General features: G+C 35.1%; 1 protein-coding gene across 1 annotated transcript in view; it reads right to left on the bottom strand.

The window, feature by feature from the left end:
* Positions 1 to 20,490, bottom strand: part of LOC150098850 (uncharacterized) — a 107,592-nt gene that overhangs the window by 45,573 nt on the left and 41,529 nt on the right. The window contains exon 5 of the mRNA XM_090405208.1: positions 10,892 to 10,980. Within this exon, the coding sequence (XP_090261334.1) occupies positions 10,892 to 10,980 (89 nt within the window). The remainder of the gene's footprint in view (positions 1 to 10,891; positions 10,981 to 20,490) is intronic.

Here is a 20,490-nt window from a genome sequence, read left to right as displayed (position 1 = left end):
TTTATTTATCTACATTTACACACTATCAACTTCAAAATAGTCCTCTTGCATAGCAATACAGTGTTCCTGCCACTTCTGGAAAGTGTCCTGGAAGTCTTCTTTTCGAAGCATGTCAATCACCTTCTGCAATTTGCGATGGATCTCTGCAACATTGTCAAAACGATGACCTTTGAGCTGGATCTTCATCTTCGGGAAGAGGGCGAAGTCCACAGGAGCCAAATCTGGCGAGTAGGGCGGGTGCAGAAGTGAGATCGTGTTGTTTCCATCAAGAAACTCGTGTGAGGAGAGCTCGGTGACAGGGTGCATTGTTGTTGTGGAGTATCCAGTTTTTTGCACAACACAGATCCGGTCGCTTTCTTCGAATATCCTCCCTCAGAAGCCTTAAAACCTGGCAGTAGAACTCGCTATTGATGGTCTGGCCCCTGGGGATGAATTCTCGATGCACAATGATGCGAATGTCAAAAGAGACGATGAGCATGCACTTGGTCGAGCCGTGAACTGCCTCGCCTTTTTTTGGTCATGGAGATGATAGGCTCTTCCACTGTGAAGACTGTTGCTTTGTCTCAGGGTCATACCCATACACCCAAGTTTCATCACCAGTAATGATCCTCGACGTGAAGGACGGATCATCCACGGCACGCTGACAGAGTTTTTGGCAGACTTCAATGCAGTGTTTCTTCTGCCCCTAGGTCAGCAGCCTGGGTACGAACTTGGCAGCAACACGGCACATGTCCAGGCAATCCTCACACGCGAGGATTGCCTGGACTGTTCCGTATGACACACCGACAATGGTAGCAATGCTATGGAGTGTTCTTCGACGATCCTCATGCACAAGTTATATGCCCGTATATTCACCTTTCATTAGTGCATTTCATACGGGTTTCACTGGCCTGAACAATTGTTTCGAACTGGTTGATTCTTTTCAAAGACAAGGCCAAATAGTTTCGATATTTTCAGGGGTTGAGCTCGTTGACAGTCTTCCTGATCATTTGTCATCTTCCAGTGATGTTCTTCTGCTCTTGAAGCATGCGTGCCACTCAAAACACCTCAAATAACTCATTGCAGCATCGCCATAAACTTGCCGAATCATGTCAAATGTCTCTGTGGCATATTTGCCCAGTTTCACGCAAAATTTCATGTTCGCTTTATGTTCTAACTTGCTGTCCATGATGAAATCGCAGACATGGTAACGCACGTGGTCAGAATAGCACCAGTTGCACAGCTCCCAATGTACACAGGACGATGTCTTTTGACACACTGACTTATGAAGGTCAGTGCTCCCTTGTGCTGCCATCTGTTGGCGTGTTACACAACTAGCCTCGAAACATTTTGATACCACCTCGTATATTTAACAGAACAAACTGTAAACACAAACAGTAGTCTGACTTGCTGTATTTAGTCTGCTTTTAATGGAAAGATGTTGTTTTCCTGAACAGATGTATATAACTTACATCCTTTCAATCAAATGGAAAATTATAAATCCCTTCCCATTCAAAAAAAATAGAAAATAAAAAAAATTTTGTACTGTTTCAGAAAAAAAAAAATAAATTAAAAAAAATGCCTTTCAAATTTAAAAGGCAATGCAATTCAAAATAGCCATAATTAAAATATATACTTTGTGTGTGTGTAGTAAGCAGATGATAGTACCCACTCTGCTAGGTTCTAAAGAGTTAGAGAAAAAATAAAAAAGATGCCCGATAATTGTAAAGGTAACTAAAATGATAAATTATGGTACATGATCACAGAAGTATTGGCAGTTCTTATGTTAGAGCAACCTAACTTCTTGTTTACTTTACTTCTGTAATGTTTTCTGTCTATCACATTAAGCAATTACTTGTTCTTTTCTCTCTCTTTCTCCCTCTCCCCCCCCAACTCTAAAAATATGTTTTTTCGTTTTTTTTTTTTGCACTTCAGATTGTAAAATCAAACTTCCTCCATATTGATTATTCATTTCACTGCAATGTATTCACCATGCTGACTTAAGCAGTGTTCTTTGCCAATGTCTTTTTACAAACGAAGTGCTAGCTTAACAATAATTAAACATATTTGTTATTACTGCATATAAACTTTTTAAGCGAAGTTACTGCAAATGAAAGCTGCTTGGCAAATAAATCCATGTTCATTCTTTCCTAACTAAATTATTCGTTAACTTGTGTTATATCACACTAATATCATAAGAAACTTCAACTGTTACAATAGAAATGTTTTTCCATCAAGGCTAAGAGATATATCGTTATGCAGAGGTAGGAAAGCTATGGTTGGACCAGTATCAGAAGGGTGCTAGTAACATGATATTTTATTGAAAATAGGACACTGAAAGAAGGCGCATGGCTATTAATTTGTCAAGGGCACCAATAACCAAGATATTCTTCTGATGCACTTCGTTTCTAAAATATCTTAATTTTTATAATCCGTATATATCGCAACAGATGAAAAAAAATGGTTCGTCAATAATTGCTGATTTTTAGGGTATACGGCTTAAAAGTATGCCGATGGATGCACTAAATGAATAAGGAGAATCACGCAAGTTATTTACAGTAATCACTATAGGAAAATAGGTCTTTCTCTTTTTTTTTTTTTTTTTTTTTTCATGCAGCCGAAATGGTTGTGGATTGTTTGGCACTTAAATGTATCCATATGATCTATCACACGTTGGGAGAAGAAAAAAAAATGAAAATTTAGGATTATGGCAGCGTTTTAAAAGGAAAATGAAAAATGTCACAAGCCAAGAAATTGTATGGAGCCTTCATAGCTCAGTCGATATAGACGAAGCCCTTTGGACGGAAAGACCTGGGTTCAATTCTCGTCTATGATGTGAAGAATCTTTATCTGGTCTCTTTCAATTAAACGTGAGTTAACCATTCTCATACAGAGATGGAGGATTTTTTCCTCCCAGTAACTCATGTTTTTCATCCCTCAAAACACAATCAAACAAATAATGAGAGTACAATCCTCATAAGCTCTCAAGCTATTTTAAGTATTCCAAGTTAAGGAAGGCATTGGATTTGACTTGGTTTGCACACATATCTTAAAATAACACAACCACTGCCAAGTGTCCATATATTCACCTTTCATTAGTGCATTTCACATGGGTTTCACTGGACTGACGATTGTTTCGAACTGGTTGATTCTTCTTAGAGATGAGGCAATTCAGTTTGTTCAAAAGGGCATCATAGGTCTAAACAGATCTCAGTTACAAAGTACAGTCATAGGTTCATCATGGTCTGCATGCTGCTCCTGAAAATCTGAAAGAAAGAGAGAGAAGGGTGTACGAAGTCCATATCTAGGTGGGATCCCCCCCCCCTCGAGGCTAATCCACCTTGTGTTGGCCTACTCTGTCCAGGGTTTCACAGGACTCCCCGCCCACTCTAGGGACATTACATTACTTGTTGGATCTGAAATTACTAAACGTAAACGCTAAAGGCTCCTTTGTGGATACTTATACTGAAGTGAGATAGAGAATATCCTGGGAAGTACTCAACCAGATGGTTGCTAAGATGAGAGGAGAAAAGAATTTTGCTTAATCATTCAAATGGTGAGTAAAGAAGCGATATCTGATACCTGGGAAATCAAATCTGCCTTATAAGCAATGGAGAGGATGATGCTGAAGCTTTATCTCTTGTTTGCGATGATTCCAAAAGAAATGGAGTAAGAGTTTGTACAGATCAGATTTTGTATTTTCCCTGATATCTGTAAGATGGATGACATGTCGTAGGTCAGGGATGACTGCAATTTTGATGATAGTGGCCCTTCTAAAAAGGAGAGAAGACCGATATGTCCCATTCACATAAAGTGGTTTTGCTCTTACTTTTGTTGTCTTCTGTTTGTCCAAGTCTTCTGTTGTGAGCTTCCAGGAATGGCACTCCCAGGATATTTATAGGATATGTCGTTGGGATTAATAACTTGGTTTTATTACGGTTGGCCTCAAGTTTGCTACTTTCTCCTAACAGATGTAGTATGTTAAAGAACCCATTCATAGAACTATTATCTCTGAAGGTACAGAATAAATCATCTGCATAGGCGATGGTTTTTCACTCTTGGAATGGTTGATGGTAGTGGTATTCCTCTGATCATGGTGGTATTGTTCACCGATTTCAGAAACAGTTCTAATACCAGAGAGAAAAGTAGTGGACTCAAAGGACAACATTAACGTACTCCTTTGTACATATCAGAATATCGTACATATCAGATCCTATGCAAAGGGGCATAGGATCTGATATGTAGCCGTTTAAAATCAAACTGGTTTTGGCTTCAAAGTAAATTCCGCTGATTGCCAGGCATAAACTTTCACCAAACCCTGCGAGATATAAAATGCAGAAGAGAAATTTGTGTCAGACTCAGTCAAACGCTTTTACAAGTCTGGGAGAGATAACCTCAGTATCTCTCCTGGGTCTAGCTCCCACTAATGAGACCTGAATAAAGGTGGAAACCAGTCTGGGTAGTGACCATTCCCATTATGCATTGCATTATACACGTCTGAAAGGGGATGTGTTTTGCATTATGATTTACATACTAAGGCAAGTGATATGAAGTCATTAGCTTCTATATACAAGTAGCTTAGATGTGAATATATTTCAAGCACAAAACTTTGTTTTGCTTACTTGAGAAAAGGATTAAAACCAAGTATAAAAGTTTTTGGTATCTTTAACTCACAAACACACATGCACACACACACACACACATATATATATATATATATATATATATATATATGTTAAAGATACCAAGCTATTTTAAACCTGGTTTTACTCCATTTCCCAAGTAAGCAAAACAGACAAATAAGTCAAGTTTGTGTCTGCATGTAATGCAAGTTTAGCTGACCCCGCAGGTAATGCAAGACCAAGGTAACATGGTAAAAGTAGAATAAGCTCTGATCACTAATCTTAATATTTACCCATAATGCAAAGCACATCTCCTGGAGGAGATGTATGATGCTTTGTATTAAAGGCAAGGGGCCACTACCCAGACCGGTTTCGACCTTTATTGAGGTCTCATCAGTGGGAGCCAGGCTAGAAATACCAAGATTTTAGTAATATAGAGCTTATAAGTATTTTACCAGAACAAGTTACCATAAGGTGTTTTAACCTTATTAAATAAAAATCTCAGGAGGAGATATAAATGTAGAAAGTAATTTTACCTTGGGTATAATAAATGTTAAAGATACCAAGCTATTTTAAACCTGGTTTTACTCCATTTCCCAACAAACAAATAAGTCAAGTTTGCGCCTGCACGTAATGCAAGTCTAGTTGACCCTGCAGGTAGTGCAAGACCAAGGTAACACATGGTAAAAGTAGAATAAGCTCTGATCACTAATCTTAATATTTACCCATAATGCAAAGCACATCTCCTGGAGGAGATGTATGATGCTTTGTATTAAAGGCAAGGGGCCACTACCCAGACCAGTTTCGACCTTTATTGAGGTCTCATCAGTGGGTTAATAAGGTTAAGACACCTTATGGTAACTTGTTCAGGTAAAATACTTATAAGCTCTATATTACTAAAATCTTGGTATTTCTAGCCTGGCTCCCACTGATGAGACCTCAATAAAGGTCGAAACCGGTCTGGGTAGTGGTCCCTTGCCTTTAATACAAAGCATCACATCTCCTCCAGGAGATGTGATGCTTTTTTATTCGAGACATTGTTAAACTGTGAATGAAACTATGTTGTGTAATTTATTTTTTTCATTCACATTTAACATTGCTTATTATATATTAATCATGATTTATATAAAAATTATTTATTATTCCTTAATTAAGGATTACTATTTAATTATTTATTCTAAACTTAACCTACTATTAATTTATTAGGCAATAATATGTGTAGAATTTAAAATAACTGAAATATATATATGATATAACGAAAAGTGTTATTATAAATAATTGTATACGTAATGAAAGAGCTGATTAAGTAGCTCAAATATTCTGTTTATTCTTATTTGTGAAAATTTAATGTTATGTAATCACTTATGTAAGAGTAGAGCGTTGTATTTCATTAGCGAAATGTTTACGTTCATGCGTTGTCATGGAGACGCATGAAATAAACAAGCACGAGTCGAAGAGCGCGTGACCTTGGAACCAGAAAGGAGAAAGGGGAGGCAATAAGAATTTTATAATAAAAAAAAAAAAGAGTTTTGCGGAGCCTGAAGGAAAGTAGGATATAAGCAAGGAAGTGAAAGAAAATTGTAAATTCTTTAGGGCAGAAATTCATGAGAATAGTGTTTTGAAGTGAGCAAAAACGTAGTGAATCATATACTCAGCTGCAAGTGAAATCAGCTGTGGTTATAGAGGAAAATTGATGTCGTAATCGGATAAATAAAGAACTGGACATTCAATGGGAAATTCTGATTAGTTCCAGTTAATCTTGGATTACGTCTTAATTCTGTGTTGCCCTGAGAAGAATATAATGAACTTAACGTGTTGTAGAAAAGTAAACAAGGAAGGATATCAGTACCTTATTGCTGTTTTTTTAGAGTAGTGAAGCGCGATTAACAGTAGTTCAGTTAAAGCGTTGGAAAATTTTATTTAATGTGTTCCGCTAGCTGAAATAAGTTAATTCATAAGTGTGCTCGCAATAAATTGATGTATTGAAGATTGTATCTGGTAAGAGTAGTCATACATGTTTGTTTATTCTAACATTAACTATAACGTATCTTCGAAGTTCAAGGTCCGAAATAAGATTGCTTGGAATAATGTCTACCTTGATTAGTGCCTGCTGTGAATTTAAACATTAAGTACAACTGATAGATGTGTGCAGACTGATCAAATGAGAAGTTTTGTTTTATTAACTTGAATTAAGAAAATTTATAATTTTGAAGCAGTGAATTGTATGTTAAAGTTTAGAACATTGAATTGGAATAAGTGACTTAGCAAGATGTATTAAGTTATTTGTATTGTTTCATTTAAAAGTAGAATTCATGTATTTGCTATATATCGTATATTAAATGTTTTATTTTGTTAATCTAAATATTGTGTTTGCCTGAACTCCCTTTTATTGCACCGTTCATAAAAAATTCGAATCTTGCGGGTGCCCCAAGTAGAGTAATAAATGATTCGGCCTAATGAGAAGACTGCTAACTTAATTAAGAATTGATCCTACTATTTTATATAGACTAATCTAAAAATAGGGTGGCGCAGTATAATTATAAATTTCCCTACTTTTGGATCGGTGATCAATTCGCAATTAGTTGTTTTATTTATAAGAGTGACTCGAAACAAGATGGTAAATTAGAACACAACATGAAAATAGAACGTCACGACAACATCAGTATAGCCAGGAGTATAGCCTTAATATTTACCCATAATGCAAAGCACATCTCCTCCAGGAGATGTGCTTTGCATTATGGGTAAATATTAAGATTAGTGATCAGAGCTTATTCTACTTTTACCATGAGTTACCTTGGTCTTGCATTACGTGCAGGCGCAAACTTGACTTATTTCTCTGTTTTGCTTACTTGGGAAATGGAGTAAAACCAGGTTTTAAATAGCTTGGTATCTTTAACATTTATTATACCCAAGGTAAAATTACTTTCTACATATATATATATATATATATATATATATATATCAGTAGAGAACCTTCAGTTTTTCTATTTGGCTATACTGATGTCTCAAATAATATACTGAAAACTTCACCCTATGATATATTGTACTGTTGTAAAAAAAGTGCATGACACTATGAAGCAGCTTAGGAATGAGAGGAAACATGGATTTAATGATATTTGGGTTTCTGCGTCAAAGGAGAAACATTCAGTTGATGAGTAACGACCTAAAAGACAAAAAGGGCCTGAAGAGACGGAGAAGGGAATGTGCCCGGTATAATCAAAGGCACGTCCTCTTCTCCGTCTCTTCAGGCCTTTTTCTAAGAATTTTCTTTTGTTTACTGAGACTCAGTATATATTTAATGCAATAATAGGATACATAATATCTGATCATTATCGAAATTATCCACACTTTCAGGAATCCTACATTCATTAGATTATTTTTTTTTAAGTATCAGCGGTTCTTCTGTCGTGATCAATAATAGAAGACATCTCACATATGCTAGCACTTTTCTGTAGATAAACAACTTCTTATAATACACAGAAGTATTCATTTTTATTCAGGAATAGATAAATTATTGCTACTTCTGTTGTTTCTGAAGACTAGAATAAAAATATCCCTCTACTGTTAAAAAAAAAAAAAAAAATTCGTACCTCAACAGATGATATACTGCACAGGCAAGAAAAACAAGTGGCTTTGTTTATCACTAAATACAGTAAAAATATATTTGTGTACTATATTTAGGAACAATTATTGTAATTAGAGACAACTCAAAGGACACACAATGGAAACACTCTGCTCCTGCAGACTATGCTGCATGCATCAAACAGAACAGATTTATTGTAGCAGCTAACTAAAAACACATAGCAGCCACTTTCAAATTCTCAGTTCCAGAAAATATGTGTAACAGCTGTTTATAATAGTCATTGAATACAGAAAGTGCTTAATGCTATACATTAAGGGAAGGGCCACTACCCAGCCCAGTTTCGACCTTTATTGAGGTCTCGTCAGTGGGAGCCAGACCCAGAGGTGGTGAAACTAAGGTGGATGTAATGGAGAAGTCGAAACCGGTCTGGGTTTCGACTTCTGACCTTTCCCTTAATGCACAGCATTATACATGTCTGCAAGGAGATGTGCTTTAAATTATGGGAGATACTAAGACAAGTGATGAGAATTTAGTCCACCTTACCACGAGTTGCCTCAGTCCTGAAGATATTCAGCCGCAAACTTTGTTTGCTTACACTTGGATAAAGGATTAAACTAAATTTATTATAGTCTAACCAAGTGGGAAAAACTTCCAACATCTTTCTCTAATCCAAAGTAATTTAATAATAAATATGACTTCTCCATTACTTCCATCTTAGTATCACCTCTGGGTCTGGCTCCCACTGACGAGACCTCAATAAAGGTCAAAACTGGTCTGGGTAGTGGCCGTTCCCTTAATATAAATGTCCACAAGGAGATGTGCTTTGCATTATGGGAGATACTAAGACAAGTGATAAGAGCTTAGTCCACCTTTACCTTGAGTTGCCTCAGTCCTGAAGTTACTTCAGGCACAAACTTTGTTTGCTTACACTTGGATAAAGGATTAAACTAAATTTATTGCAATTACTTGCCTACGAGGACCTTTGTGAGATAGGGCATATGGCACTTCTTGTCGTTCAGGAATAACAGAAACAGAAGTAAACAAGTGAAACATAACTGAAAAATCTAGAGGAATGATGTTTTTTTTCAAGTTTTCAGATATTTTTACTCTGAATATACTATATATTTTATTATTATGTTCTAAGAAACCTTTACATCAAATGATTAATTAATTAAAATATTATTATTATTATTAACAGTAGGTGTATCATTAGTAGTAGTACTACATACATCATTATTATTAGTAGTAGTAGTAGTCATAATAATAATAATAATCAATGCTACTCCTCCTCATCCTTATCAACCCAATGATTGGTGAGATAGCAATGTTACTTTACTAGGGAATAATTATAAAACAATATGGTTTGTTATTGTTTTTCTTGTCCGATAACTGTTTCATGTCTTTATATATGTCTGTTCATGGGATTGATTTGCCTGTTTCCAAGAGAAAAAGCCAGCAATCTCTGTATTAGGCCTGCTAACTTACCTCAGCTGAATAGGACTAATAAAAATTATGCATACCGTACATGGGATTCCAACCCAGATCTTTCTAACCAAAGGGCTTGGTTTATACTGACTGAATTATGCAGGCTCCATTATTATTATAGTTACTAGCAGTAATATGCGACAGCAATTATTAATGGACAAATTTTACTCAGATTCGCTATTTGAAACTTTTATAAGAAAATGTCGAACCATTCCAGTTTTCATTTCAGCTATATTCAGGACTACAAAGAAACAACGTGTCTAAATTATGTACTTCAATAACCCTCTGACTTAGCAGAATTTGCAGTAAGAAGTTGTCTGCATGGTTCAGTTTTAGTTCTAAATGGATCACTTTTATCATAACATTTTTAAAAAGAAGTTTCGAAATGATATTAACAATTCCGCTGCTAGATGCAATTTAATGAAATTTTAGTTAAGATATATATAAAAGTTTTTATTTCAGTCTGACTGGTGTTATTGTGATAAAATTTAGTAGAATGAAATTATTCTCTACAGAAAAATCGCTATCCACACAATGAAACAGGATGTACACTTACATAAAATGTTCTAAAATGCAACAAAATAATTATTACGTTTCGGTGACCACTTCCATGCATTGTTTGTATCTTGAGTAGCATAAGGTACTATTACCGAACACTTTTAAAAAATAGTTTGCAAGAAAAATGACTTTTCAACGAACTCTTTCATAATTCATTGAAAAATTTTCGATGAATTGCATTTTCAACAAATTGTCATTCGATGAATTGTTCATTTGATGAATTGCATTTGATGAACTGTTTTACGATTAATTTTCATGGAACCCCCCATTAGAGCCATATATATTCATTATATAATGATGTATTCACAAAAAATGTAAAGAAAGATGAAGTTAACTCAATATTTGAAAAAAAGGAGTTTGTTAATATTTCACTGGGTTCTGGAGTAGCAACTATGCAGAGTGCTGCATCTCATGCCAACTTTGTGTAAGTAGTATGTCTTTTGGCAGTACTTAAAAAACTAATTGTATACAATTCACTACAAGCATTACCAAACATGGCAAGAAGAAATGAGCATTCTACTGTTGTTTTCAAAAAAAAAATTACTGTTTGAAAAAAAAAAATAAAATAAAATAAAATTAAGCTGCTGCTTTAAGATCTAAGAAAACGTTAACATTCTTATACAAATTATTTCATAAGTAAGAATAAATGAAGATATATACTTACTCCCACATCCCATTTTTCCAACTCCAAGAATGCCAACAGTCAACTCACACAAATTACGATATATTCCTATTTCAGATATATCTTTAATCCTATTGAAAAATATATATAAAACTACACTAAATACATGAATTTTTGTATCATACAATACTAAATACTGTTTGTGAAGTCTATAAGCCTAAATTATCAACCATTTTAGATGAAAATTTAAGAAAGCATTTATTATACAATCACCTTCATGCAGTCTGAAGATTCATCATGGGAGGTGTGCACTAAGCTATTATTCACATAATACCTATCATGCGTTTCAAATATATTCACTGATGATTGCCTCTGACAATTCATTCCCACTCATTCACCAGTTTCCAAGCAAAAAATTGCTCTCATGCCCTGGCTAACCCATTCTTTCTCTGTTGTCACATAGTGAAAAATTTCTTCTATATCTATCCTGTAAAACCCTTTTAGGAACTTTTATGTTTTTATCATATCCCCCATTTTTCACCTGTCAACCAAATTTTATAACCCATATAACAACCTTCAATCTATCTTCAATCTCACATGGAAAAGCACAGGAAGCTTTGTAGACCATCTTAGCCACTCACTTCAGATGCTCCTCCATCATCCTTTCATCATTAAACAGTTCTATTAAAAACTTAAGTTATTATCCCTCTTTATATGCTTTAGTGTCTATGGGCTTCAATGTGCTGAAGATATAGTCAAAGTATTCAGTGAGCAATTGATCAGGGTGTTTCATCCTCATGATGAAAGAGTAAAAATTATGTCCTAATTTAACATGGCAATTGTTATATTAGATTTAGGATCCTGGATTACCTACGGTCTATTTATAATTAACTCTTAATAAGAAAGGTTAAGTGGGTAGAATATGTGCCTTCCACATGGAAAAGCACCTGTTGTTTACATATGTATTCACATGGAAAAGCACCTGTTGTTTACATCACACCAAAACATGGTATGAATGTAAATTTAAGGAAGCCTGTGAGATTCTTATCAATCACCCTAACTTAACAATAATGATGGTCTAAAAATCCCAAGAATATGGAAGGCACATATTCTACCCACTTTACCTTTCTTCCTAAGAGTTAATTATAAATAGGACCACAGGTAATCCAGGATCCTAAATCTAATATAACAATTGCCACGTTAAATTAAGACATAATTTTTACTGTATTGTAACAAAACTATCTATACGAAAGAATGTTTCTCTGATGTTGTCTTAAATAGAATATAGCTTTGATATAGTTAATTTATTTTATTTCATTTATTTATTGTAATATTATTTTATTTTCACTAGAGGTCAGTCCAGTAGAATAACCATTGATGAAATCATTGTCTCTTCAGCATACTGTGTAAAATGTAATTTAGCTTGTCTCTGTATGTATATATATATATATATACATATATATTATGTATGTATGTATATATATATATACATATTATTAATTTAGCTTGTCTCTGTATGTATATATATATATATATATACATATATATATAATATGTGCATACTCCAGATGATAACCTTAATGTGAAGGTCAAAACATCAGGAAATTAAAATAATTATTTATAACATGATTGTAGAGTTCATAATTTGTGTAAATTGAATGCTGATCACCATGGAACACTAAAGGAAAGGGCCTGATTTGTTAATTTTTGCTCATATTCAGGGGTGTAGTCCTAAAAGAAATAGTGCCAGGGCTCTACCTTGGAAATAAAAATCCAGAGCACCAAGTGCGGCATTATTATTATTATTGCAACGGCCATATGGCAGAGAGATTGCCTTGTTTTCTGAAACGAAAATGACAAGAGTGGCAAGCTGCTATTTTTTGAGCGAAAGCTGGAAATGCATTATAAGTCTCATTATTATAATTCTTATAATTTATCATAATGAATTTAAATTTTTTTTATTTATTATTATTATCAGCTAACGACTTTTTATTCCCATATAGGGAGCAGGCAAGGCCGTTTAGCCTAATCTAACTTTTGGAGACTGAGTGGGCAGTTCAATCTCCACTGGCAGCCAATCAGAGATAGCTGGCCCAAGGCTATCACTAATTAGGTGGCACGCAGTGAATAGAGATGGCTCAACAAGTGCCGCCATCTCGTAGTCCCTAACACAATATATTTAATGTCTGAAATAATGTGGGTTCTACACTCAATTTTCTTGAGTTTACGGGACGAAAAAACCCAAGTTTCAGGGAGGAAAAACCCACTTTTCCATGCCAGAGATCGACTAACTCGGGAACCGGTCGAAAAAAGGCTTAGAAAAATTTCCTCTAGCCGATGACTAGATTCGAAACAAAGTCTTCTTTCGTGATGTGCAAACACCACATCCACTGAGATAGTTTTAAAAAAGTACTAGGGCGTCGCTCTGGCCCGACTACACCCCTGTTCATACTGCCTTTTGATGTTCTTATCAAGTCACCTTCCTGGCTTGCTCATTATACTTATCATGCAAATAACTGTTGAAAAAAAGATGCTATGCTGCCTCCACAGTAATTTCTTCCAGATTTCATGCTTAATCCCTTCATTCACCTGTTTCACATACCTTATTCGGCCCCTTGACTTTTGGAATACATTCGCATTTTGCCCAAGTATGATTTATCTCTTTTCCACTTACCTTCTTATTCCATGCTATAGCTCTCTCTCTCCTAAGTCTGTCATAATCATCAGCCTTGTTCCATGTATATACTTTCCTCACAGAAGTCTTCATATAGCTATCCACCACCTAGGTGATCACTTCATGGTCACTCTCACCAACTGGAGGAAAATGTGACACCCCTAATCACATCCTCTGATGAAATGATGAAAGCTCAAATTAATTTTCCTTGTTCCTAAATGCTTTCTCTTAATTCCAATCTACATTTACCATAATTAAAATCACTCTTCTCCTGTTCACTAACCCAAATTGTTTATACATTTCTTCATCACCACCCTCCACTTACCCTGGCCTATAGCAACATTCAACTAAATATCTCTTCTTGTCAACCTCCACCTCACACCATACTGCCTCAAAACCATTCCTACTATTGCCTTTTGCATATCCATCTTATGTCGGCATAATTCTCCTGCTATTATCAGCAGCACCTACCTCCTCTCAATTCTTGTCCCTTCTATCCTCACAAAAATCCTCATATCCTTCCATTTCTATTCCTGTCAGGATATCATATTAGAATAATTCTTCTCACTGCTTTCAGATCTATATGTCTTGTTTAAAATCTGATTGATATAATGCAGGCTTGGTATTTTGGCCAATTTCCTTCTTTCATATAAGTTTATTCACCTAGCTTCCAACAAAATAAACCTCACTTGTTCTATTATCTATTTCCATGTATAGTTTTCTTCACTAAAAATTAGGTCTGAATAGTTAAAATTGTTACTGTTCTAGAAGTTCACTACTTGAGAATAAAGTTAATGTTTTTTTGTTTTTTGTTTTAATGCCTATTTTCAGAGTCTTACTCTTTTTATTACTGGTTTTTCATATGATTAGCACAAATTTTTCAAATTAGCACACCCATGGTACTAATACATTAGTACCATGGGTGTGCTAAGGATTTCTTTAGATTTTTATTGATTATATATATAAAAATAGTGTGTGTAAATATACACACACACACACACAGTGTTTTTGTTTTTTGTATTTTTACTTATTTTTTGCACAATCTGAAAACCCTACTCTAGAGACCAAAAGGAACTCTTTCAAGTCACTTCACATCTCCAATAACATTGGTGGTAGTTTCACAACAGGCAATGAAATTTGTCTCCAACTAAAGATAATCACAAATATCTATGCCCACAGTAGGATTCAAGCCCACAGCCTGCTGAATGGATAGTGAATACATTGAACATCCTGCCAACCAGACTGGCAAAATTTCTGATTTTCAACTTAAATATTAACTATGTATCACTGTGTACATGGCCTTTATGTGCATCATAAAGTTTATAGTGTTCTCATACCTTTTAATGCCTTATTATATAAATCAAGTGGTTATAATAAATTTAGTTTAATCCTTTATCCAAGTGTGAGCAAACAAAGTTTGCGCCTGAAAGTATCTTCAGGACTGGGTTAAGGTGGTACATACCAGGGCAACTCGTTGCAAAGGTGGAGCAAGCTACCAACACTCCTATCCTAGTATCTCCTATAATGCAAAACACATCTCCTTGCGGATATGTCTATTGTTATGCATTAAGGGAAGGGCCACTACCCAGACCGGTTTCGACCTTTATTGAGGTCTCTTCAGTGGGAGCCAGGCCCAAGTCGAGATATCAGGCAGAAGCATTTGCAGGTCATCTCCACCTATAGGAATTGCCAATTGGTGTGCCACCCTTTTTTAATAAATTACTCTGGATTTAGAGAAAGATGTTGAAAGTTTATTTTCCACTTGGTTAGAGTTTTCAGGCGCAAACTTTGTTTGCTCACACTTGGATAAAGGATTAAACTAAATTTATTATACTCTAACCAAGTGGAAAATAAACTTTCAACAAATCAAGTGGTTATTAAATCCAACATTATTTCAAAGCCGAAAGCAGAAATATGATAGTTTCGTACAAAATTTGACAAGAGCTTACGAGAATACACTCACCGACATTTATGAGTATACTTTTAATGCCTGTTTTTAAACATGTGATAAGATCAACAAAATCAAAATTAACAAAAATTAAGAAATCACTTTTCTTAACTACCCCTATTTCTCTACCAATTTTCTTAGTCTATTCTCAAATATGTTTGCATAATTTTTTGTGGAACACAACAGGGAAATTTCTCTTATTCTGACATAATTTGGTATTCGACCTGAAGCTTTCCAAACTATGCAGTTGTATCCATAGTAAAACTTTCATATTCATTTATTTCAGCTGCCTGTCTGCATTTCATGTTTCTGATGAGTTTTTTTTATTTTTTTAATCTCAAGTACCAAAAGACACTCCTGAATTGCATTCTTCATTTACATTTTTAACTGCTGCTCACATCATCAAATTCCTGACATGTACCCTCAAGTGTACAGGATATGATAGTACTACATGAAAAATTTACATCATTACTAACTTCCTATCTACAATTTTCCTCCAAATCAGTCTGTTACTTGTGGACTCCAACATTATCAGATCTTATATTTCTATCGTCTAAGGCACTTTGTATCGTATCAATCCACCTATATCTTGGTCTTTCTCTGGGTCTTTTTCCTGCCAACATGGCAGAGAACACTTGCTTTGCTAATCTTTCCTCATCCGTTCTGTTTAAGTCCTGAGATTAGCTCTGCTAACCATTCCTGGATGCTGACAATGTCTAGTTCTTTCCTAATATCCTCATTTTTAATATGATATTGCCATTGATGCCATCTGTTCACGACTCTAATCTTTCTCAGGACTCTCATATCTGCGGTCTCTAGTCTTTGGTCAAGTATTTTACTTCTGACACAGCTCTCAGATCCATAAGTTAAAACTGGTTTGAACACCAGCTTTGTTGATTCTGTTGTCTATTTCCATATTTAATTTACCATCTTCACTAAAAATCGTGCCTAAGTAGCTGAAATATTTTACTTGTTCCACAGGTTCTCCATTCACAACACAGTTGATATTTTCAACAATTCTACCTATTTTCATTGTCTTTGTCTTTTTATTGCTGACCTTCATACCATATCTTTTACAACAGTTATTAAATTTAGTCAGGGAATCTTGCAGACTTGTAGCGGATTTATTTAGAAGTATAACATCGTCTGCATAAAGCAAATAGCTGACACTACATCTCCAATTTTGATATCATGTTTAATACCACTTTCCTTCATAATATGATTCATATAGATAATGAATAACAGAGGGGATAATGTACATCCTTGGCTCACACAAGATTTAACATTAAACCATCTTCCTATACATCCTTCAATTCTAACTGCCGACTTACAACTCAAATAAAGACTAAGTATTGCTTGATATAATGCCCCACTGATACCATATAACTGTAGCGTATTGAATAGCTTCTCTCTTGGCACCTTGTCATATGCCTTTTCCAGATCGACAAAACTTAAATACAGATCTTTGTTTTATTCCCATGCTTTCTCAAGCATTTGTCGTAAAGTGAAGATCTGATTATGACAGCCTCTATTTGGCCTGAATCCAGCTTGTTCTTCATCAAGCTTTTCTTCCACAATTCTTCTCATCCGTTTATCAAGTATACTGGCATAAATCTTGCAAGAAACACTCAGTAGGGAAAAACTGAATGTAATTCTCACATTAAGTTTTATTTCCCCTTTTATATATGGGTACTATGAGAGCTCTACTCCAATCATCGGGAATTCATCCCTCTGTCCAGACCTTCTGAACTATGCAGTGCAGCCACTGTAAGACTTTTATACCACCATACTTCAGCTGCCTTTCCACATTTCAAGCCTTTGATGGCTTTTTCTACTTCAAGTATGGATATGTATTCCTGACTGTATGCCTGTGGAGTATTTTTTACCACTGTGCTATCACTGCTTGTTTCATTTAGCAATTTTTTGAAGTAATTATTCCATACTTCAAGGATATCTTTTTCTCCTGTTTTCATGTCACCTTTATCATCTCTAACTCCTTTTATAGCACTCTTTCCTCCATTTCTAAGCTTCTTTAGCAACCTCCAGAATATCTTGCCACCTTCTTGATATTTATTTTCTATGTTCTTGCCAAAGTCCTCCCATGACTTTTGTTTAGTTAGTTTTACAGTGTTTAGCTTTCTTACATTTGTCTCTGTATTCTCTAAGAGCACAAGCTGACTTATTTGTCAGAAACGTTTGATATGCTTTCTTCTTTTCCTTCACTGCCTCTTAACTTCCTGTGTCTACCATGGAGTTCTGATTTTTCTATCCTAGCAGACAACCTCAGCACATGCCTCTCTGGCTGAATCAATCAGGATTTTCTTCAAGGCTTGCCACTGAATCTCCAGGGTTTGGTTTGTGTTCTCAAACGCTTTAATTTTTTCTTCAATAAGCTTTGTGTACTTTAGTCTACAGTTCACATCTGAGAGCTGCTCAACTTTTATTCGCTTTAAAACTTTCTTACACGTTATTCTTTTCAATAAGAAATTCAATTTTATCCTGCTCAAGACTAAATAGTGATCACTTCCAATTTCAAATTCTCTGTACACTTTGCTGTCCTGCATCAGGGAGAAAACATCACTATCAACAATAACATAGTCAATGAGACTTTTCTTATTCCTTGCCTCTTCTCTCCATGTGAATTTGTGCACATTTTTATGTTGGAACAGGGTGTTAGTAATAACTAGTCCATGTCCTGAGCAGAAATCCAACTGGTATTTGCCATTATTATTAGCTTTGCTCTTTTCTCCAAATTTTCCCAAAATATTTTTGTATGTCTGACAATCATTTCATACTCACTATTTAGATCCCCAACAAAGACCAACTTTTCCTTTTTCATTGTGTCAGTTGCTTTCTCTAAAGCATCAAAAAAAATTCCTCCACTTCTACCTTAGTAGAACTTTCTGTGGGACCATAGGCACAAATAAGTATCATTGTCCAGTTCCCCATTCTCATATTTGCCCAATCACTCTACTTAAGACTGCCTGCCATTCTAGAAGATTAGCCTTGTATTTTGTGTTGAATACTATGGCTACTCCTTCTTTTCCTTGATTGTCATTGCCTGAATATAACATTTTGTATTTATTGCTCAGAAAGATCTCACCAGTTTTGGTCTTTTTTGTTTCAGTCACCCCTATTATGTCGATCTGGTACTTATCTACTTCCTCAGCTAGTTCCATTTCTTTGGCATTCAGGCTTCTTATGTTGATAGTACCGATCTTTAACTCTGGTGATATCGAGTTGGGGCTTGTTTTTAGATTTGTTCCAGTAGCTGACTTTTCATTGTTCGCCCTGGTTCCCTGGCGAAAACAACGGGGGCCTTGTTTAACTGGGTGACGCCCCAGCCGGCATGAAATTTTGTCATGTTGTACCATCATTTTGTATATTGGTTTAACCAATAAGAATACAATTTGGTCAGCTAAATCCCAAATTGCCAGCCCATCCTCATTCGAAAGGGTGCACCAGGAGAAGGTGAAGATTGGACATTAGGTCAGTAGCCCTGGTCGGTTCTCTGTATTCTTTTAAAGGTTATGTGGAGGTCTCCTCTCAGTTATACAGCTTTGACCCTTAAGCACCCCACTGCCACTGTTGTTCACTTGGTACCTTATTTAAAAATTTATTCCAAAAATTGCTCTAGATATCCAAAATATTCCCATCTTAGTTTTTATATCTGTTTTTTTTTTTTTTTTTTGCAATCCTTGATTCCTTTTATTCCCTACTAGAACCTACTGTGGAACTACAAGCACAAATAAGTTGCAGTATGTCCATTTTCCAATTTGAAATCTGTTCATATCACTCTAATTGAAAAAACTACATAAATCAATAAATATCTTCATATAACTTTTAGACATACACATCAGACGTGCAACCTTTGTCCACTCACCTAAAGAGTGGACAAAGTATGCTCATGATGATGAATAAACATCATCATGAGCATACTCTGGAGTATCTAAAGTGCCATGTACCTGTAAGTTAGTCTACTTTGGTCAAGTGGAGAGGAGTATTAACATCTGCCTTGAAGAATTTAAAAACTACAAGTCACCATCGTATGGTAAAGTCATGAGAGATGCCATATGCTTGATATCCCTTTGCACAAACTCAGAAGAAAACAACAATCTTATATGGAAACAGTTACAAATCTGTAAAGTTATATTTGTTATCAGTAGTGGTAGCATAAAGTACTTTCATAAACTTAATAAGTTTATACAAAATGTAATAAGTTACACAAAATTTGAGAGACTAATTTTAAAACTTTCAGTCCACTGGCACAAGCATCTTCTAACTCTAGTCCCAAAAGGAAAACTTTGCATTTGCCCATTATACTCAGAATCGTTCAATTTACATACTTGGTTGTGATACTTAGATATCTTTAACAAATTCTGTGCTTTTAGAGCACTCTCTGAATCATCCAGTGGAATAACAGCAGAGTTAATGAATTCCTTAGTTAATTTTGCAGTGTTAATGAATACCATAAAAAAAAAAAATGAATATTTCAAGTTTGTTTAAAGTGAACAATTCAAAAATGTGAAATTCCATTTTGCAAAATTATATGAAATGTTATTACAAGATGAGTTATATCATTGTGTAACAATACTATTCAGTACTGCATAACAAACAAAACAATAAAGAATACATTTGGGGATTAAGTTGTTACATATTAACTCGCCCTTACGTATATCTCACACCCCTGATTTTACTTCACAAAAAAAAAAGAAATTAAAAAAGTTTCGCATGTAGTTCACACATGAAAAAAGTTTAAGACTTTAAGAAATACAGGGTGTCCCAAAATTCACGCAAGATTTAAATTTAGCGCCATGTGTGCGGTAAAGTGTTGGCAACGAGAAAAAAAAGACAGCTTGACAGCTGACAGTTCAGGGTTATTAAAAATGGAGTGCTACACGAAAGAACAACGCATTTTCATTGTTGAGCAATATTTTAAAAATAATAAAGGTTTGGCAGCTACAGTTCGCAATTTTCGTACAAAATATGGTCGGAATAGTGATTTAACTTCATCAACTG

The sequence above is a fragment of the Typopeltis vanoorti genome, chromosome 15 (genome assembly GCF_054136105.1).
Source record: "Typopeltis vanoorti isolate ZY-2024b chromosome 15, IOZ_Tvanoo_1.0, whole genome shotgun sequence".
NCBI classification, from domain to species: domain Eukaryota; kingdom Metazoa; phylum Arthropoda; class Arachnida; order Uropygi; family Thelyphonidae; genus Typopeltis; species Typopeltis vanoorti.
Note: the sequence above shows the minus strand (reverse complement) of the source record. Positions and strands in the feature narration are given on the sequence as shown.